At 40.4% G+C, this 23,135-nt stretch overlaps 2 protein-coding genes across 2 annotated transcripts; one reads left to right on the forward strand and one right to left on the reverse strand.

Moving 5' to 3' along the window:
- The first annotated feature begins 686 nt into the window (after positions 1–686).
- SEU (SEUSS transcriptional co-regulator) lies at positions 687–6,098 on the forward strand. The gene is made up of 11 exons (XM_078591386.1): positions 687–854; positions 930–2,071; positions 2,404–2,523; positions 2,613–2,661; positions 2,761–2,975; positions 3,065–3,133; positions 3,287–3,384; positions 3,604–3,697; positions 3,825–3,894; positions 4,912–5,767; positions 5,867–6,098. Exons 2-10 carry the CDS (start codon positions 1,151–1,153, stop codon positions 5,637–5,639), a joined length of 2,364 nt encoding a protein of 787 aa, XP_078447512.1. The 5' UTR covers positions 687–854; positions 930–1,150; the 3' UTR covers positions 5,640–5,767; positions 5,867–6,098.
- A 566-nt stretch (positions 6,099–6,664) lies between these two features.
- Positions 6,665–10,410, reverse strand: LOC144716274 (sequence-specific DNA binding transcription factor). The gene is made up of 4 exons (XM_078591387.1): positions 10,104–10,410; positions 8,926–9,126; positions 8,022–8,189; positions 6,665–7,307 (listed from the first exon to the last, which is right to left on the reverse strand). Exons 1-4 carry the CDS (start codon positions 10,365–10,367, stop codon positions 6,849–6,851), a joined length of 1,092 nt encoding a protein of 363 aa, XP_078447513.1. The 5' UTR covers positions 10,368–10,410; the 3' UTR covers positions 6,665–6,848.
- Positions 10,411–23,135: the final 12,725 nt, after the last annotated feature.

The raw sequence follows: 23,135 nt of genomic DNA on the forward strand, positions 1-23,135 counted from the left end.
ATTTTTCACAGATACATATGTGGGCATATATTATAGATTATCGGACACGCCACAAATACATAACAAAAACATAAGTCTATCAAATAATAATTTTTAAAGGGATAATGGGCTTTATCAAAAAAAGGAAAAAAAATTGAAAAGCAACCCTCTTTTTAGACGAACTCCTTTAAGGGCCAATAATCTATTTCGACGTGTCATATCTTTTTTTAATGAAAATTAATATTTTAAGTATTTTAGCTATTTCCGTTACTTACGTTCGTTAATATTATTGGGCCTCGAGAGTGGCCCATTAAAGGAGTTGACGGTTTTATCCACGTGGCATCGGCGACGAGCGACATTGTTCCACGTCAGCGTCCAGCGTGGACTGGCGCTTACGTGGCGGTAATACAATAAGAGTCGGGTCACCGCGGTGAGCTTACCGCTCCCTCCGTTACTGACAGGATATCGCCGGATGACGCCAGCCAGCGACGAATCGAAGAAGAGCTTTGACTTCTCCTAGAGAGAGAGAGCGAGAGATAGAGAGAGAAACTAGAGAGAGAAAGAGGATTCAATCCAATCCAATACCCCTTTGACGTCCGCAAGGAACGACGCTTTCTCTCTCTAGATTTTCTCTCTCTAGACTTTCTCTCTCTAGATTCTCTCTCTCTCTCTCTAGATTTTCTCTCTGAGGATATAAGGAGGAAAAGGCGGAGAGAAGAGAGGGGGGAGAAGAGAGAGGTCGGCGTTGTTGCAGGCTGCTGCCGAGTGAAGGATCGCTCTGCAGAAGAGAGAAGAAGAGAGAAAGGAAGAACAGCGGCAGAACCGGAATTCTAGGGTTTGTTCGTGGTTTTGGCAAGCTGGTTCGATCATTCGATGTGAGTAACGCTTTTGATTCACGGGAAACTCTCAAAAATCTCATCTTTCTTCTTCCTCACCAATGATTTCTGCAGATTCCGGAGAGCGGAACGAACTCTTCGATTTCGCCGGAAATCGATCGGGAGTTGGTTTTTTCTTCTTATTTCGAGTTTGATCCGCGCGAGCAATGTCCAGAACTAGGGTTACTAGACTCGTTTCCTCGATCGTTCCCTTCTCTTTTCTCTACTTGTCTCGCATTCTTTGAGATCAATCTCGAGGAAAAATCGAAATCGGAGAGCTCCGATTTTCGATTTCGATGGTGCCTTCCGGGCATCCTGCATCAGTCGGGGGAGCGCAATCCGTCTCTCCCACCATGCTCAGATCCAACTCCGGCGTCTCCGTTCCTTCCCAATCCCCCTTCTCCTCTCTCGTTTCCCCAAGAACACAGTTCAACCACAACAACAACATCAACAACCCTAACACCATGAACATCCTCGGAAGCATGCCCAACGTCTCCTCCCTTCTGAACCACACATTTGGGAACGGAGCTTCTCTCTCTACAAACCTCCAGCAGCGTGGGAATGCAAGCAATTCGGAGCTCGGTGGCGCCGCCGAGCCCGACCCGCTCTCGTTTCAAAACCCTAATGCAAATCAAGGTGTTTTGGAGAATCTCCAGCCCCACCAGCAGCAGTTTGCTTTGTCCCATGGCCAGCAACAGCAATTGAGAGGGTTGGGGAACATGGTAGCGGTTAAATTGGAGCCCCAGATGGGTTCTTCGGAGGCCAATTTATCTGCTCATCAGTTGCAGAATCTGCGCGGTTTGGGGACTGTTAAATCGGACCCGCAGGCGCAGTTGATGCCGGTCAAGATCGAGACTCATCCGCATTCGGATAATTCGATGTTCATACAACAACAGCAGCAGCAGCAGCAACAACAACAACAACAACAACAGATGCTTAATTTGCCAAGACAAACGTCTCATCCGGCGGCGCAGATGAATCTTCTTCAGCATCAGCATCGGATAATGCAGATGAAACAGCAGCAACAACAGCAGCAAATTCTAAAATCTCTCCCCCAGCAGAGAATTCAGCAGCAACAGCAGCAGCAGCAGCAGCAACAACAACTTCAGCAGCAAGCTCTGGCTTTGAGACCTCAAGTCAAACCATCGGCTTACGAGCCCGGGATGTGTGCTCGTCGTTTGACCCTCTACATGTATCACCAGAAGCACAGGCCCTCGGTGAGATCAATTTTTTGGTTTTTTTTCTTGGGAATTTAATTGGAATGTGTGATTTTTTTGGGGAATGATAGATAGATAAACAGATAGATAGATAGATAGATAAACAGATAGACGGAAAGACAGAAAGATAGATAAACAGATGGACAGATAGATAGATAAACAGATAGACAGATAGATAGATAGACAGACAGATAGATAGATAGATAGGTAGATAGACAGACAGACAGACAGATAGATAGATAGATAGATAGATAGATAGATAGATAGATAGATAGATAGATAGATAGATAGATAGATAGATTTAATTGGTATGTGTTTGATTTTTTATTCAGGATAATAATATTGAGTTCTGGAGGAAATTTGTTGCCGAGTACTTTGCCCCTCATGCTAGAAAGAGATGGTGTGTTTCGTTGTATGGAAGTGGCAGGCAGACGACTGGCGTATTTCCTCAGGTGGCCATTTTTCTTTAATTTTTTTCTTAAATGTGTTTCCTTGTTCAGGACTGTATCAAATACTCATGTTTTTCTCTGTGCTTAAATAGGATGTCTGGCACTGTGAGATATGTAACCGTAAGCCGGGACGTGGCTTCGGTACGTGCGGCCACGTCATAATCCGATGGCTTTTTTATAGAAAAACCTAATTTTTGAAGTAAAGGGCTGAATTTTTCATCTTCATTGTGATCATTTCAGAAACTACTGTCGAGGTTTTGCCTAGGCTTTATAAGATCAAATACGACAGTGGGACTCAAGAGGAACTTCTTTACGTGGACATGCCACGTGAATATCAGAATGCCTCTGGACAAATCGTCCTCGATTATGCCAAGGCTATTCAAGAAAGTGTGTTTGACCAGTTGCGGGTTGTTCGTGACGGGCAATTACGAATTGTTTTCTCTTCTGATCTCAAGGTTAATCACTTAACGCTGATTATTTTCATCCATGTAACTTTGCTATGTCCTTTCTTGTGAATTTATGAGGGTTTGTTATGATTTATTAGATATGCTCTTGGGAGTTTTGTGCGAGACGGCACGAGGAGCTAATTCCTAGAAGATTGATTATCCCACAGGTATTCATCCATTTGGCCATGTCTCCAAAATTTTCATTCTGAATACTAGTTTATCATTAATAAATACTATGTTTGTTGTAATTTATGTATGTTTATCTTCAAATCAGTGGTAACTTTACTGGGCTTCAAGAATAATAGGAAACTCCGCTGCAGGTTAGTCAACTCGGGCAAGTTGCGCAGAAATACCAGGCTGCCACGCAAAACGGAGCATCCAACTTGTCAACACAGGAGGTGCAAAACAGCTGTAATCTGTGAGTCTTTTATTTTTCTTCATTTATTGGTTTTCTGCTCTATTTATTCACTATCTATAAAGTGTAACCCAAGGGACTGACTCTATCTAGCTGAAATTTAAAGTTTTTACAATGTCATTCAATCGTACCATCAAACTTTGACATCTATGTTAATATCTTTTTGTCGATTATCTTCTCTTTTGTGGATTTACCACTGTAGATGACGTCATATTTTCGCAGATTCGTAGCTTCAACACGTCAGCTAGCTAAAGCGTTGGAAGTGCCGTTGGTCAACGATTTGGGATACACTAAGAGATATGTCCGTTGTCTACAGGTAATGCATTAGCCTTCGTCCACCATTATTTATATGGTTGGTTGAGAGAGAGAGATAGAGAGAGAGATAGATAGATAGAGAGAGAGAAGACTGGAGTGTCTTGTTGACCAGTCAGTGTTTGACGCAGATTGCGGAGGTTGTGAACTGTATGAAAGACTTGATTGATTACAGCCGGGAAACGAAAACGGGGCCAATGGGTAATTATCTTTAGTTTCATTATAATTACTTTTAAGATTCCCATTTTAGCGAATCTTTGTGTGTTTCTGCTATTATCAATGCTATTTTTCTTGTGTGATATAGTTCTTATTTAACGGCTGATGATGATCCGAATTCTCCGTCCTCAATCCGAATTATGTGTTGCTAAACTAAATCACTAAACAGTTAGTGCTCGTTTTCTTGACAAACGCTCGTTTTTTCATGATTTTGGATAAAAGGGTAAGAGAATGCTATTCGAATTCTGGATTTATGTTAAGCAAGCTATTAAGTTCAATAAAAGCATGAAGAATATTATACTTCCATAAATTTCTATAATTTGATGGTATTATTTTTTTAAAGCATTATGCTGGTAGAATGGAAACTTATTCATCTCATTAGATTTATGCTATCTCATGAGACTTGGATTAGCAAAATGATGGGCGGGTAGTTGGTTGGGTAGAAGGATAGGTAAATTAATCTATCTCACTTAAACATCGTACCATCACATGGACAGGCGCATGTCATAAGCTGACTCCTGAGTAGACATGGTCGTTCTGTTCTTTTTGTGCGAATTTGTGCGAATTGTTCGTTTTGTTCGGTTTTCCGAACAGAACAAAAGCGAGTTTGAACAGAATATTGCACAGACCCATATGCGGTTCTTTTGTTCTAGATTTGTACGAATTTGTGCGAATGTGCAAATTTCGTTCGTTTTTGAAAAAAAGAACAGAACAAAGAACAAGGCCCTGTGCAGTTCTTTTGTGCGAATTTTTTGTTTGTTTCAAACGAACAGAACAGAACAACCATGTCTACTCCTGAGTCATTTATGGCAGATAGATAAATAGGAAGATAATGCATAGTAACATAGATACATATAATTATGAAGATATAGATGTAATATATAAGCATATAAAATTAATATAACTCACTAAAACATTTTCCCATCTCGCTAGACAGACGCATGTCAAAAGCTTTCTCATGATAGATGGAACATTCACGAACCCACATTGTAATAATTTCAGAGAGCCTCGTAAACTTTCCGCGGAGGGCAGCCTCCTCGGCCAACATGCCCACCTCGATAGTGGACGATCAGCTGCCGCCGACACCGTCAAATCCCCACCTTGAAGACCAGACCTCTGTTCGGCAAGCCGGCACCAATGCTGCCGTGGTCAGTGTAAATAACCCTCTCAAACCCTCCTTATCCTCGTCCTCGGCCCCGGCCGGGCCCTACCCTGTGGCCCAGATCCCGTCAACCAGCTCCTCCAACTCCGTACCTCCGTCCCAGCAGAACCCCTCGGCATCAAACAACAGCGGGCAGCTGCTGCCGCCGCCGTCTTCCCACTTGAGCTCGTCCCCCATGCAGCAGCAGCAGCACGGCACCGCCGCCCAGTTCGGCGAATCGGACTCGGGCAGTGCGCAGAGCTCAGTTCAGCAGATCTTGCAAGAGATGATGATGTCGTCGTCTCACATGGGTGGGGAGATGAAGATGGCCAATGGAATCATGCCGGGGCTCGGCGGCGTGCTCGGAAGTGGCATGGGTGGCGGCGGAGGATATGGCGCATCGTTGGCGGCGGGTGGAATCAGAGCGATGATGGGCAACAACTCCCTCAGCTTCAACGGCAGAAATGGATTAGATTCGTCGTCGATGAGCCACCAGCAGCAGGAACTGGGGAGCAGGCTATTGAGCGGCGGGCTCGGAGCCGCGGGCAACTTCAATAATCACCAGTTTGGTTGGAAGACGTCTCCCTGACCAGTCCAGATGATGATGATGATGATGATGATGATGATGATGATGATGAAAGGAGATGGGGAAGAGAGAAGTGGTTTGGAAAGGTGCTGCCTCCCGGCCTCTGGGTTTTTACTCTAGCCGCCATTAATGTGAGTTTTTTGATACATGTTTTAACTAGATGATTACTGTTTTATGCAAGATTTGGGGAAACTAATGGTGTATGTTGGCATATGATCTTTGATTTTCAGGTGGTCATTTGTGTGGCTATGTTTCTAGTGTTTAGTAATGTAAGAGGTAATTAGGGATGACGCCAAACTCAATGGAGCCCCTCAAGGCTGCAGCAGCACTCTCAGATCCCTGTCTTCGAAAGTTTGTAATACAAGCCCAACCAAGGAGATGCCCATCTCTCTCTCTCTCTCTCTCTCTCTCTCTTATATCTATCTCATCTCACTATCAATATAGGCAATTTTTACTGCTCTCTCTGACAGTTTCTGTGACATGCCATTGCTGGGAAGGTACTGGGCGTCAAAGATGGACAGGGTGGGTGAGTTGGCTTGGCATCAGCGTGATGATGGTTCATCAAATTTGAAACACAGATAGAAAAAGAGAGAGAGAGAGAGAGAGAGAGAGAGAGAGAGAGAGAGAGAGAGAGAGAGAGAGAGAGAGAGAGAGAGAGAGAGAGAGAGAGAGAGAGAGAGAGAGAGAGAGAGAGAGAGAGATTGGAAAATGAGGAAAAAACAGGAGGACAAGGGAGAGGAGCACAGAGATTTAAACAAAAAGAGAGTTTGGGAGTAAGTGAATGAGCTGTAGAACTTAGATGGACGGGTAGGTAGAGTAGAGATGGGGAGAGAAAGATAAGTTGAGCTAATAAACATATGTGGCAAGAAAGTAGAAGAATGAACAGAGAAAGTAAGCTATTACTATATGATGGCAAATATCCCTTGAACTAATTGAATTTCCAGAGTAAACTAAAATCTATTACCAAAACCCAGTAACTAAAGACTAAGTTGATGAAAAAAGACGATGACTAAAGACAAAAAAAAATATATAGAAAGCACACGAATCTGTTTAATAACTTATCACCCCTGAACCAGTTGAATTTGGACAAAAAAGTTACATGTACACCCAAAACTGATTACTTAAAACTAGATAGAAATAAACATAGACGGATGCAGTGAGGGGATCAAAAAGAGTAGTACCCATGAGATAAAACAATACCCATGAGATACATCAAAAAGAGTAGTTACCAAGATCAGCCTTGTAGTCTCCAGAGTCCATGTCAGCCAGGCACTCCTCAGCAGACAAAGGATGAAGCTGCCTTGTCTTCCTTCTCAGATTATGCTTGTGCCACTCGCTCTTGAAATGCTCCCTATACAGACTCGCATCCTCGAAAGTCGCATCACATGTGCTGCACCTATTCTTCGCCGCACGTGCCGTGGTACTTCGACCTTCATCGATGACTCTCGTACTTGCAGACAAGTCCTGCCTTTGTATCTCTGTAGCCAGCTGGTCAATTGAGTTAGTGGTTGCCTTGGCCAAGCGAGGGCGAGGCTCGTCGAGCTCTTCTTGCTGGTCAACCTGGGTCTCGCCCTCCGCGTGAGCAGAGATGGAAAGAATTTCAACCCAGCCAGAGAGGCTTCTCACGAAGCTGTCGCACTCCCTGAAGGCACCTGGCTCTATCTCACACGCCTGCATAAGTTGCACACAATGCCACGTAAGAATGTGCATCCATTCATTTTTCCATTTCTCTGTCCATCCATACATCCATCTGTCCCTTCCCCCATCTAAAATCGATGTTTCAGTTTCTCCATCCGTCCCTTCATCTCTCTTTCTATCTATCTATCTATCCATTGATCAATCTGGCCACCTGTCATCCACTCATCCTTCTACCTCTCCCTCTACATCAGATGTCGACCTTTCCTGCTGATCTCCGACACCGATTCCATTGAAACGTCCAGGATACCAGTTTGTAGGATTAGGATTTTCAGGAACTAAATCATCATTACTGAAGGAAAACAATCGACTCGCTATTATTGGACCAGTGAGAAAGAAAGAAAGTCTACTTAAAGAAAAATAAATTAAAGAAAGACCGAATTAAAGTACTCCACAGTTGACAATCTACGGTGGATTTATCAAATATGTATTTTCGCCCTTCTGCCCATCAATCAGTCTATCCATTGCCGTTCATCTGTTTATCCATACATCCATCCATCCACCCATACATACATAAATACATTCATATCCATACATCCATCCATCCATCCTTCTCATATGCTTATATAAGATATTAATTAGACAACGCTACCCAACTCCGAAGTCATCAAATAGGATCGACTATTACCAAAATACTGCTACCCTTATGGATTTTCCAGAATTTATCTGATCATTAGACAGGAAACTTACAATATGCAGCTGTTTCTCGGATTGTTCTTTTGATTTTATATCTGCACCCCACGAATCAAGCTTCTCCTGAAGAGCAGATGCACTTTTCTCGGGAACGACGAGTCTCAGCCTCATTGGGCAGCGCCGGATTGGAAAGTGTTTCTGAATTTCACGAATCACTTCAAGAGCCTAGGGAATAAAAGGAGAGTAGGTTAAAAATGTATAATTTAAAGTAAAATGCAGATTTAGGAGAAACACTATATTAGATAACATCTCATATTTTCAATAATATGATTATTTCCGAAAAACCCACAGTAAAATTTCATCGACCAATACAAATTATTTCAAGGCAAACGGGCACCTGATAAACATCTCCTAAGAACTGCATAAGCATATGATACAAGAGACAAAAGGAGGGAAGTAACTGCGACACGCAGACTGAGGAGGGGATCAACATGGGCTCGGATGTGGAACATAAGATCATCACTTGAGTAGCACGTGATAACTAACAAATGAATGAGCTACGACCGGCCCACTAATAAGGGTGGGGAGATAAGCCCACTAAAGAATAAGTGCCCCGCTGGAGAGTATCTAAGGACCAGCAAGGGGGGAAGCTGGTAGTTGGGCGTTCTCTAGGGACGGCCTGCATTCGGTCGGGTCACGGGGTGGACAACGACGCACTAGATTCGATGACCCCCACAGGAAGACTGAATTTGAAAGGCCATCTGATCTTCTACAAGCGAACATGCAGTGATTTCCACTGCAGGGTGCAGGTGCGAGCAGTTTTTCTTGATTGATACCTTTCTTTTGAGATAAAATCGTATCAGTATATTTTTATGCCAGATAATTGCGTAAAGATGGGGAAATTTTCTGAGGAAATAGAGCGGCCCCAGGATATAAACGACATACAAAAGAAGAGAATTACCTGTTTCTTAGAGTTCTGATTAGGGTCCACAGCAAAATGGATTTCATGCATGAACCGCTCGATCATACTAATCGGATAAGGCCGGTTAGTTTGTGGGTTTATAGTTTTCTCCATGATTATTGTCGCTATATCACGAAATTGGCTAGATAGCTGAGAATCCCTTTCCTTTCCCGCCACTTGGAGTTCCCCTTTTTCCATAATCTGATTCAAGAGCTTCGGTTAGAACATTATACTTACTGAAAACCAACAGTAGCAGAAAGCAAGAGAAATGTTTTTCACTCATTTTTTATTAAAACTATTTCCCATACTTTTCTAGTCTTCAATTTTTCAATGGATTCAACAGTCTCTTATAATGACAATTACAAAAATCCAACGAGTTGGTATAGGTTCAACTTCAATCCTTTGCTTGCTTTCGGGGAAAAGCACATGATGATACTCGATTATCTGTGACAACTTTTGAGGAACATTAATCATTCTAAAAAGTCAGAAAAACCCGAGAAGATCAATCCTGTACTTCAATTTCAGACTAACAATTGTCTACATCAAATACTTTTTTCGTTCAAGATCCATCTCTTCCACAAAGTAGTCATCCTTATTCAGATAATACCTTAAATCCTCCCAATAACAGTGAAATCGACCCAGATCACGCACGAATAAGGAACAAATATAGGGGAAATAATTTATTTTGAAGAAAGAATAGGGCAAGAAATGATTATATATTTTTGTTATTCCCAATTATGTACGATTCCAATTCACCCGAACTCCTTTACGACGTGATTGAGAACTCGCCATCAGCAATCATTCAATTACCTCCATCAAGCAACCAAATAATTTTTTTTTTGAATAAACCAGCTATGTCGCCCACCACACGCGCCAAATTTATCGTAGGCGATTAAATATTACTTCTATTTCTCAAGGAGTCATCTTGATTAGAATAATACCTTCAATCCACCCAGCTAAAGCCGATAAAACAAACAAGCCAAGCGCAATTGAATATTAATTCTGTTTCCCAACCCACTAGGATATTAATTCACATGAACTGATCAACGTAGTCATCGATTAACCATATTCTCAATAAAAAAATCACGAACATAATCTATGCTTGCATAAATCTGCCAAATTACTCCACCAAGCACGCCAAAAAAAAACATTTTTTTCAACAAGAAAAAAAAACAAACCTCGAGACAAATCTTAGATTGATCGTCGGTGCCAAACGCGGCGATCAAATCCTTGGACTTGGCGAGGACACCCTTGGAGACATTGGAATAAACCGTCTGCGACTGCAACACCTCGTCCAGGTCCTTCTCCACCCCAGAACGCCATGAAAGAACCTTGTTCTTGTAGCAGGCGATTTCGAATCGAAGGCCGTGCTTCTTCAATCGGACCACCGCTACGTTCGTCAATCTCTTCTGCCCGATCGGCTGCAGCAGCGACCGCGACATCTCTCTTTGCCCTCCTCGGAAGAACAATTAGATATGATTTCACAACAGAAACTTATATAAATAGAACTTGTTCATATACTTTATATATACTCAGTGAGGAGAAAATGCATTATTTCCAACTTATTATTGTTATTTATATTTGATTATCATCGTAAACTTGTTAATTATCAGTAGTTTGACTTTGCCAAAATCTCTCTCTTCGGATTTCAGTATAGTTATATAAACTTGGAGATTGGGATTTTCATAAACTTGTTAGTATCAATGTTTACAAATTGCTAGATTCCCACTCTTTGGATTTCATTAGACTTATTAAAACTTGGAGAATGGAATTATCATAAATTTGTTAGTATCTATGTAATGAAATTGATAGATTCTCACTCTTTGGATTTCAGTATAGTTATATAAGCTTGGAGAATGGGATTGTCATGAACTTGGTAGTATCAATAGTTTGAATTTGCTAAATTCTTACTCTTTGCATTTCATTAGACTTGTATAAACTTAAGGAATGGAATTATCATAAACTTGTTAGTATCAATGTTTTGAAATTGCTAGATTCTCAATCTTTGGATCTCAGTAGACATGTATGAACTTGAGGAGTGGGATTGCCATGAACTTGGTAGTATCAATAGTTGGACTTTGCTCAATTCTCACTCTTTGGATTTCATTAGACTTACTAAAACCTGCAGAATGATATTTTTATGAAATTGTTAGTATCAATGTTTTGAAATTGCTAGATTCTCAATCTTTGGATCTCAGTAGACATGTACGAACTTGAGGAGTGGGATTGTCAAATACTTGGTAATATAATTGGTTTGAATTTGCTAAATTCTCACTCTTTGGATTGGAGCATACTTGTAAACTTGGAGAATGGGATTGTCATATACTTGGTAAGATCAATATTTTCAATTAAGTGTAAGTAGAAAATATCTCAGTAGACTTATATAGACTTTGAGAATGGGATTATCATTAACTGGTTAATATCCTTAGTTATGTTTGCTAATTTCTCATTCTTTGGATTTTAGTGGAATTCTTAAATTATCACTTAATAGATATCAGTAGACTTATAAACTTGGAGAATGGTCCATCATAAACTTGTAGATATCAATATGTTTACTTACCAAATTCTTACTCGATAGATTTCAGCAGTCTTATAAACTTGGAGACTGGGACTATCAATATTTTGTACTTAAATTCTCACTTGATAGATTTCCTTAGAGTTATAAACTTGGAGAATAGGACCCTCATAAACCAACTTAGATAATGTATAGGGACCAAACAGTCATGTAAATTTAAGGGAAGCACCTATAAGCTTTTTGCAGCTACAACATATGTTCTACATACTTAACTTGCACTAAAACCTTCATTAGATATTGTTTTTTAAAAGGCACTGTTCTTATTTAGATCCTCAGATTTACAAAAATATTATAAAGAAGTTGATTAAAAGATTAAAATTTTATGTTAAATGATAAGTGTATGTTCTACTAATGTATTATTCATGAAAAAAAGTTGGTGTGGAAAGATAATGAGATCTTATTTTAGATTCATGGATGATTTTACGCCAAATAAAAATGAATAGGTATTATTTCTGGATCTCAATGTTGGATTGGATGCTTTACATGGGGGAAATCCTACTTTAATGTGTAAACTTCGGTGCTTTTATTGAGGATTTAAAAATTGATCATATTGGAACCAATGGCAACTGCTACTTACATCCTTAGGCCTATTGGTACTAGGTTTAGCCTAAATAATCGTCTGGTTGCATGAGGTTGATGAGCTGGAAAATCTATCAAGAAACTGGAAAAAATGTGGATAATGTTATATTTTTTATTCTCATGGATGAACTCAAACTTCTGTCTTGGATCCAACATTATTTCAATGATGAACATAGGCTTCAGTGCCAAGTTGGGTTGACACTCTACCAAATTCTACTTCTATGCAGTGGACACACTTTTAGATGACCTTGTTCATTCAGTGCTAACTTTTACTGTAGGATGAGGATTATCAAACACATCAATTCCACAGTATAATTGAATAAATAAAAGTTCTAATTACATGTGACTGTGAAAAAAATTAGTAACCTCAAGAAAAGGTAAAAGCTCATCCGCAAACATTTATAAGATATCCCACTTTTCAGCCATAGTGTAAAAAATCATTATGTTTGTATTGAGATAATCAATCAACATTTTGTCTATATTATGCCCAAATCATGACGTAAACTATGATAGTAACGGTCTTTTTTGTGGTGAGGCTCCAATGGCAATGAAAATTTTTCAAAGTCTACAAATTATATCTCTAAATGAAAGTTCTTTATTATTCATGTCATTTTTCTTTTTATCACTGTCCTCGTAATCTGATTTGTCCCTTGTAAATGCATAAATTATGTACTAAGGATGGATCAAACAAGAAATTAAATACAAGCTATATTTAAGCCAAATACTAGCTCATTGAAGCCTTGTCGTACATGGGTCTTCCATGGTAGGTGATAAAAGTTGCTGAACTTTGAGCCATTATCCTTCAATAAACTTATGAAAGCATTGAATATTTTTTTACTGCTAGCATTAAAAAACATACATGGAATATAAAATAGAATGGAATAAAAGTAGAAGAGTTCATAAATTATTATTTACTTGCTCAGAGAGGTTATAATCCTTCATCACCAATTTCAATACGTCCACCAAGTATAAATCTAAATAAGATCCAATTATTTGATGAAAAATGATAACTCATTCACAGGCTGTCATGCATCATCAATACAATGCACGATAATCCCACGTATAGCAACATAGTTCAAGGTTGTCCAAGTGTGCACTATAAGTGACACTTTTTCAACGAGGCACATAAATTCTTTCATCTTAAACTTTTCCCCTTCCAGTTTTTCATCTTAGGCAGAGAAATTCTTCCAGTTTTGTCAATGTGATGGAGGACCATCCAGCTTTGAAGACCCCATCAAATCAGTTCGTTGAGCAATTGCTCACTCACAAGACCCAGCCTTTGGAGTACCCGACCTCGTCAACGGGCCACAAAGGTTTGGCGTTATCTTTCCTTATGTTTTCTTTTTTTAGTAGGCCTTGTATGTCGGCCACGTATGTGTTTGTTTTTTTTGTTCGTTCGCACGTGTTTGGAGCCGCTGTATGAACCAACACATTTGTGTGTGTGTGTGAGCCCGAGTGTGGGCATGGTAGAAGGTCTCTCTCTCTCCTATTAGGGGGCCCTAATTACTTTAGTTGGGCCTTCTCCCCTTTATTTCTAAGGGGGAAGGCCCATTTGCCCCTATAAAAGGTGGGGCCACCCATAGGAGAGGGAAGAGAAGAAAAGATTGAAGAAAATGTGATTTTTAAAGGATTTTTCCTGATTTTTTAGTTTTTATTGAGTTCTTGCCATATTTACAAAAATACCACTGTAAGGTTAGTAGAGAGCAAAAAACCCTAGAGTTTGCTGGAAACCGTCCCCGTCTTCGCTGGAAAGTGCCACCACCGCCTTCGCCGAAGCTCCGATCGCCGCATCCCGAGGCTATCTAACGCCGCTCGCGGCTGCTAGATGCCTCCCAAGGCTGCCTAGAACCCTTGGGGCAGCCCCGCGCTGTCCGTGGCCGCCGTAGTAGCCCCCGGCTGACATAGCCCTAGCGTGCGCCGCAGCCCACCGTAGCCCTAGCGGGTGCCGCAGCCGCCACCGCCACCGCCACCGCCGGAGTTCTGCTGCCACCGTTGCTAGGCCTTCCTGTCCATGACCATTGCTTCCTTGTGCTGCCTATGCCGCTGCCGCGACCGCATTCATAGCCGCGACCCCCCAGCCGCGGCCGCCGCTGCCACACCCGAGGTCGCAACCGCCATCATTAGGGGCGGCTACGTGCCTCGCCCCATTGTTGCCACTATGTCTCGCCGCTGCTGCGCCACCCTGCCTTGCTCCGCCTTGCCTCGCCTTCGCTGTGCCGTTCTGCCTCGCTGCCATCGTACCTCGCCGTTGCCCCACCGCCGTGCCGCTGCGCTATCACGCCGTCGCACCTTGCCACTACCGCGTTGTTGTGCTGTCGCACCCACGTTTTGACTATGACTTACGAGCCTTTAATCATGGAATTCAAATAAGTTATAGATCGGATGTAGTAAGAAGCTTAGGGAGATGATTGAGTGGTCAAGACATGATTATCTGCCCTCGGTATAAGAGGAGATTGACTCAAGGAAGACGATGTAGAAAAATTCCTGGCTAGGGTAGTGAGGATACTGGAGAAGGTCGTCTCCAATGATCCCCATTACACATTAGTACTAATCAAATGATGGATCAGGGTTTGACGATAAACCATACCCTAAGTCGTTCGAGAGTCTCGCGCGAATGATGGATTATACATGTGCAGTAACCGATGGCGCTAAAGGTTCCATGAGAGAGTTTGAGACTACTCGGTATCTTCTAGAGCGCGAGGTGTAGCCTGGCACCCCACGGGCTGGAAACTTAACCTATCGATTGGGTTAAATTAATGAGGTTGATATAGTTAATTAATGAGGTTGGTAAATAAATATTATTGGGCCACAGATGATGTCAGATGTCATCGATGGCATCGTCCGACGGGTAAAATCGTTAAGTGAATGTAACTATGTGATGCGATTGTCCTAAGTGGAATGTACGTGCAGGCCCGACTCATGAAGATTCGCCGAACTCCAAGCTCCGAAGCAAGCAACTAGTGACGGTGATGGTGACCTTCTGACCCTCGTCGGAGCGACATTGGCAACTACAGCGCTGAACGGAACAAATCCGTAGGGGGTCGCACGTAACAGACGGGAACGGTCGGTACCTAGAAAGACGCTCAATTCATAGTTTTCTCAAAGTGATTTTCTCACCTACTCTAACTCGAGCGCGGTGGAGTGCAGCCAAAAATATACTGTAGAAAGTAATTTAACGGGCGAGCAAGGGGAATGACGTACCTCGTTGGTGACGGTGTTCGTCGTCGAGGTTTGTTTGACAATGTATATGCCGGTTCGAGCTGAACTTGTGAGAGACGTGCCGAGGAAAGGTATGATTGGCTCAAAGGGCAGTGATGAAGCGGCGCAAGAGGGTGTTGTCGGAGGTCCTAGCGAGGAGTGGCACGGACGACGCGTGTGTGCGCAGGTGGCGGCAAGCGACGGGTGCTGTGGGCGCGCAGACTACAATTGGCAGCTGGCTTGCGGGCGCGCAGGTGGCGACATGCTCACGGATGCACGGGCAGAGGCCAGTGGCAGACGCGTAGACGGCGGCGGCAGAGCGGGTGTGCGGGCAACGGTTGGAGGTGGGCGAGCTGCAGTGGCTAGCGATGGACTCACAGGTGAGCGAGCACGCGGTCGGCGGCCGTTCGAGGGAGCGCATGTGCGCAGGTGCAACCGGCGGAGGACGCACGGGCGACGGCCGGCTGTGGGCCCGTGAGTGGACTTGCGGGCGTGCGGGCGCACGGATAATGACTGGCAGTAGGCATGTGGGCGAGTAGGCAGCAGCCAGCGAGGGTCGCACGGCGAAGTCAGCCGCGAGCACGCGGGCGACCACCGAGGGTGGGCAAGCGAGCAGCGGCCGGGCAGATTTGCGGGTGTGCAGACGGCCAGTTGGCGGCCTGTGACGGGCAAGAGGGCGCGCGGGGTGGCAGATGACGGAGGGCGGGCGCACGGTCTGAAGGCCGGCGGCGTCTGCATGGTGCGCGGGTGTCGGCCGGCAGAAGATTTGCGGATGGCAGTGGCCGACGGGGGAAAGGAGTGTCTCTCTCTCCTTTTCCTTCCTCCTCTCCTTCTTCCTCCTATTCTTCTCCTTTCCTCTCTACTCACGGTGAGACCTGGACGATAACTGACAACTGCAAATCCAGATCTGAAAGAGAACGCGGGGGCCATCATGGCCTTATATAGGGCCATGATGGGCCCCTTACAAAGGGTCCAACAAGGGGAGTCCAATAAGGGACCTCCCCTTTTAAAACACAACTAAATGACAGAGGAAATGAAATGACATGAAAGACAAAAATGACGACAAAAACTGATATGAACGAAGATGAAAACATAACGATGCACCTGCGGACATGCTCTACCCGAGGTATTTAAACTCGGTCGTGTTCACGGACACTTTGGCATGCCGGTCAGGCTGGACTCAGACCGGTGGCGATGCTGATGACGGCAATGACGGCTCCGCTTATGACTCGTTGGCGTCGTCTTGATGCTCTCCATCAATGACCTAGAGGGTCACATAGACAGGGTCATAAGGGCATTGGTGGATATATTTTACTTTGTAGGGTTTTTGAGAAAAACCTTAAGTGAAATATAAAGAGGAAAAGGGGTCTCACTTTAAGCACCCATGCAAGCCAGATTCGAGAGCTCTCCCTTTCTCCTCTCTCTTCTCCACTCATCCAAGGAGAGTGTCTTCATGGTGAGAAGATCTTCTAGATTTTCATGAAGAGTTGAAGAAGAAGACGTGGAGATCCAAGCACCAAGTGATCGCATGGATAATTCTAAAGGCCGGACGCGTGAACGGCTTTTGAATGATCTCGAAGCAACAAGGTCAAGGGTGGAACGAGTTCCCCAAAAGGTACATTCGATGTTTTATTTTAATGATTGATTGTGACTCGATAGACACGCTTCCGCATCCATGGAAACATGTTTTCCATGGACGAACCAAGGCACCGAACCCAACATAATTTTCATGATATTAACTTAATAATTAACGTGTTATTAGACCCCCCCAGCTTAAATCATCTGCAGTCCCTTAGTAATGGCCTTGAATTATCCATGGGTTCTCCATTAACCTTGTGAACCTAGAAGTATAGTATGAAGCATTGAGGATATCAAGTACACATATAAGTATGAATATATCTATTTATTGGTAAAGCGCACAATAAAATTTCTCATGGTTTTGGAAAGACTCGGTGATCATGAGGGAAGCTTAATTCTTCACATGTGGTGACTACTTAGCATTTGGTATTCTCATTTAGCCATCCTCCTACCTGAAAGTAAAATTTCAGTGTTATTATCCTCTTGTTCAAGCACATAATATCAATTGTCTATCAATATACCATGTATGGTGAGACTCTTATGTAGTTACGGAAAGAGAAGTAGAGAATGATGGATGGATCAAAAGAATGGGCAATGGTAGTTAAGAAATAACGGATGGATAAATAATACTTAAGACAAATCAATCCCAATAAAAGATGGATGAGAAGAATACACCAGAAGGGTGTAAAGAAATTAAGGATGTAAGTATCTAGGAATGCATCTACCTATGTGAGGGAGGACAAATTCAATGATCAACAAGTCCTTAAAACAAAGGTGATGCATGCTTGAAAACACAAGAAACCACATAACGACCTTTTATTTTTCTTTTTTTTTGCTTTCTTCATTTTCTTTGAAAAAGGGGTGAACTAAAAATGGAAGGTTTATAATGACAAAAGGATGTGGGAGTCAAATATACATCATTGGTATAAAATTTTCCCATGCTAGTAAGAAAATGACAATGTATAATGAGAATGTATAATGAAAGAATGAATTAAAAAACACCAACTAGCATAAAGTATTGACTGTGAACCATATCAAAGGTATGTAGAGATAATGTGTTATAGATATGTTCCTAATGCGTTAAGAAACAGTAGGTAAAATAGTGAAAGTTAGGCCAGAAGAAGTGTATTTTGTTTAAGGGGACTACAGTGAAGCCTAATGTGGATTATATTTTTCATCCACACGCTTAACTTCTTGTTAAAAGTATCTTCTAGGAAAGTTTTCTATTTTATCTTCTAATATATTTACAAACCTTGACAATACGCAAATAATTCATTCCTGGGAAATAATTTAGAATACACAAGTGAAACTTTTATTTTAATCACACTTCCCTAATTTTATATATATTATTTTGTTAATAATATTATCTGCTAATACTTTTTTTCATTTCAACCTAAATATTCATGAAAAATAAGTTTATCCCTACAGGAAAAAAATGTTAAAATAATCATAGAAAAGAAGGTTGGTTAAAATCATATAGGAAAATGAAAAAAATAATGGTGGGAACAAATAATAATATATATATATATATATATATATATATATATATATTTATGTATATATGTATAATTTTAAGGAAACTATAGATTATAAAGTGAGTTGCAATAATGGCAGCGGCCACCAAGATAATACCTACTGATGGGAGAGAAACAAAAATAATGTTTTTGCCTTATGGATTTTGAAATGATAATGGAAACGGAAATTCAAAGAAAGAGAAAAATAACATTATAGAAAAAGAAAACACAATGTTTTACTAGTTCAAAATGAATTTAAAATTTTGTTCCGGGCCAAAGGGTTGGACTAGGATCAGATATGAAAATTATCTACCTGAAATTTAGGACGAAAATATAGACCCATCTGCTCCCAGCGAAATTCAACCTGAAATGCAATTCCCAATGGGGAGAAAAAAATAATAAAAAATGGCACCATTCAGTGTCTCCCGACCTGTCATACCTTATTAAAATAAATATTCATTTTATTATATATTTAATTTCAAGTACTACATTGAGAACCACAAATAACTGCTAAAAGTTAGCTGCAATATCTATATATATATAAGGCTATTAAGGCCCCTGGTACAAACTATCTTGGCATACAACTTTTCAAACTCTCACTTTTAGACTAGGAGACAACCCTTAGCCACCAAAAGAATTTCTCCACCACTTTTTCTCCAGCTTCAACATTTATTTATACTTTACATAGCCCTTGTTGTCTTCTCAATTTATCCTTAAATACCTGCAATATCTAAGATGTGTGGATAAATCTTTGCAATATCTCCAATAATGAACACCAACTTCCACAATTTCAAGCAGGTTATAGATGGTTGATAGACCCAAAATGTTGCATGTAATCATACACATTTTAAAATCATCTTGGGATCATTTCATGTGTATTGTCTTTAATTTTATAAGAAATTTGCATTTCATGCACTAAATAGAGCAAGTTATAAAAAATTACATTTTAATGTCATTTTTATGCATGCTCCACATACTCAAGAATTTCTTAATAAAATATATTTAAGACATTGTTAATTTCTAATGTTCAATTTAGTTTGTTATCACGCTATTATAGATATTTTGTTGTGCCAGTTAAGGCAGACCAGGCGCATCAGCGCCTAGCCAGCCACAGGTAAGCGAGCACGAGCGCTCAAGCTGGCCCACAATATGCAAGGGCAGCGCCAGGCAGGCAAGCCCAGCCGGCAACACAAGGTACACAAAGGCCCATTCAGGCCCACAGAGAGGAACCAAGTCATGATACAAAGGAGAGGTATAACATTTTAATTCGATTGAGAAGGCATGCCGAAATTAATATAGTGCCACAGGTTTTTATATTTTCCGATATGGGATTTTGAATCCCCTCATCTCTTCCTACTCTCGCAGCGTGCCGGGTCACCAATGGGCAAGAATGTGCTCGCGGCCCAAAGGGCTGCGATCTAAAGAAAACAAGAATTAAAATTGTGATAGGGCTTCAAGCCAACCAGCCCGAAGCTCGTGTCTTTTCGGGCTATTTTAAAAGATGGATATGATCTCATACGTCTGTTCTTATTAAAGAAGACTGGACAATGGGAAGTTCTCCGTCACATTTAATATTTTATATTTCTTTTTCAAGGCTTCATATTGGCTGGCGAGGATGACGCAGACATGGGACCCCTCGATGGACGAATTAGAAGAATGGATTGCTGATGGGGTGGCTGATGGTGCATGCTGATATGGTGGCCTGGGTGATTTAATCGCAGCTGTTGACCCATTGCAAGATCAGATCGAACAGACAGGGGAAGTTTGGTCCAACCCCGCCCCTGGTCGTCGACACCGCCGCCAGAGACCATTTTTGGCCAGTGAGGGGGGACTACAGGGCCATCCAACGGCCTAGGAGGACCCCCAGGGACGTTCCCGTCCATCGCAAGACCTGGGAGGTCTCTCCCAAGCCATTAAAAGAGGACTCAAGACCCCCAAATTCCCCATTTCTTGACCATAAGCCTCACGGCAGCAGGGATCCCTTCCGGCGATATAGAGAGCAGCAAGAGGGCTCCATGAGAAGTCAGAGCATCCTTGGACTTGCACCCAGATGGAGGAGAAGAACAAGGGAACTCCTAAACTGAAGCTTGGCGGCGGCAATCGGCAACTCTCTTCTTTGCATTAGGGTGATTCAGGTTCTTCACGACTCTCTTCGGTTGAATTTTATGTTATAGTATACTCTGAATGCAAATTTTCAAGATTTGAGATTTGAGACTGATCGAGTTTTCTTGGATATTTGGTTCAGTAATTTCGGTTTAGCATTTTATCGAACATCTTGCATGTTTGAGGAAAGTTTATCGTCGGTTTACTCTTATCTTGTACTCTTAGAGGCATTCACTCGAACACCGCCCGGCTATCGACGGAATTACCTCTATTTCTTACTATTTTACTTTAAAAAACATATAAAAATATAAATCTATCCTATGTTGATATTCTATCTGGCATTCTGTCAAACACCACAAGGGCTTTCGATAAAACTATCCCTTAATCCCAAATTTTTTACTATAAAAAAATTATAAAAACTTATTACAATATATATATATTAGCTATTGAGCAAGTATTATAACAATATAAGGTATTCTCTGCAACTATAAGCGATTACATATATATATATATATATATATATATATATATATATATATATATATATATATATATATATATATATATATATGTATACTTCCTCGTTACCTCTAGCAATCTCTTTATTCCTTTCTTAATATCTCTATATCTTTCTAGCTACTTAATCATATTATAGTTAGATAATTACTTATTCTCTCCCTATCTATCTAATACTATTCTTCTTTACTCTCATTAAACTAATTACTCTTATTAAGTAGTTTCTAATTCTTCACTAACTATATTACTACCATCGTTAACTATAATAGCTAATATCTTACTTCTTTATTATTATTATTAGTATCTCTCTCTCTTCTCTGTTTATCTTATTACTACTTATTTCTCTTATTGCTAAAAATAGCTAATATTCTCTGTTCCTCTTATTATCATTAGTATTTCTCTTATTCACCTATTATTTTATCTACTTACTACTACTTATTTCTTCTTATACTTACTGCTCTTATTATTATAGCTTATTAACTCACAACTCTCTAAAGGTCAGTCCCTGTGGATACGACCTTACTTCAACTATGCAGTTGAGTGAGTTATACTTTTATCAAACTTATTTGATTGTAGGCAAATTAAACTTACAATGACAAGTAAAATTTATTATGCAATTTGTCTCCCATCAATGGTAACTCAAGAGATTATGTTGGTGGATGATTCAACGTCTTATAATACAAATAGTAAATTTATATTAAAACCAATCTAAAAAATAGTTTCTTTTGGATTGAACTCTGGTATGGTTACCTGATGCAAAGTCAAACCAGCTATACTCCATAAAGCTGATTTTTGACATATATTCACTTTTCAAATAAATGATTCTCATATGTTATCATTTAATAGTTTGGTTGATTTTGCAATATTCTGATATTGAATAATTTAAATCACTTTTGTTGGTTTGAGAGGTAAAATCATGCCCAACTTGACCGAATTTATTTTTTATTCATTTAAAAGCCTTATTACAAAATTTCAACGTTTTTATTCATTTAACAAATTTCAACCAAGCTATGTAGTTAACGTTAAGAGATCTACCTGCAAAACAAATGCTCCAAAAGCCAAACTGGACAGAGTCTAAGATCACTCATTTCATATTTTCCAAGTTTTTGATCAGATTTCAAGAAATTAATTCATTTTCTCATTTAAATAAAAGGGGAATGTGCAAAAATAAGTAAAATAGCATATTGGAATCATGTTATCATACTGTTCATGTAATGAATATCCTTATCATGAAATATGAGCTTTTGAAGAAGCTCATCAGTCAAGTCTTTATTTTCTATGAGATTTGTAACTGATATATTTTATAATCGTAGTAACATACATGATTTCAGGAGGAAATTCATCATATAGACATCAAAATTAATCTCCTAAATGTTGGGAAGGCGCCTTATGAATAAGATCTTCTGTTCTATTATTGTAGTTGCAATTATTTTGTATACCAAAATTTCAATCGTTCAGTTATGTTACATCATTCATAAATCAAGAGCATATATATCAAATACATGAATACAAACAAATAATCAAAGTTTTGGTTATCCGTATTGACATGTCTTGAAAGTAACCATACAAAATCTTGATTTGAAAAAATATGGCGAAAATTTTTAAAAAATAGATATCAAGGCGATGAAAACAATTTAATAGTGAACATAAATAATCAGAGAACTTACGCCGCGATATGATTGGGATGACCTAAAATCCTTTAAAAATGTGCATCCGATATTACAGTAAAGATCAATATCAGTGCTGCTTGCATAATCACTTTATTTGCAAAACAAGAGATTTTTATTCAAAAATATTTCTACAAATAGGGAGGCAATGAAATAGAAGTAATGAGAAATCACATAACACCATTTATTTAATTACAAAATGACCTACTCTTATATCTGAGTGACATTTTATATGATAAACTACTGTATGGACTCAAAAGTACAGTCAAATTGAATCTTTAAGGCATTAACAATTCATTATATTAAACTAATCCGTATCTTTAATAGGTTTTAGTTTTCTAACCTTTACTACTCTAGCACTTAAAAGTATTGGCCTGGAAAACAAGATTTAATCATTCTATCACTACTGATGCAGGAAAATGGCGCAAACGGAAAAATTTAACGCTTCTACCAAATTATTTGTGGATACAGTAAAGTACC

The sequence above is a fragment of the Wolffia australiana genome, chromosome 20 (genome assembly GCF_029677425.1).
Source record: "Wolffia australiana isolate 7733 chromosome 20, ASM2967742v1".
NCBI classification, from domain to species: Eukaryota; Viridiplantae; Streptophyta; class Magnoliopsida; order Alismatales; family Araceae; genus Wolffia; species Wolffia australiana.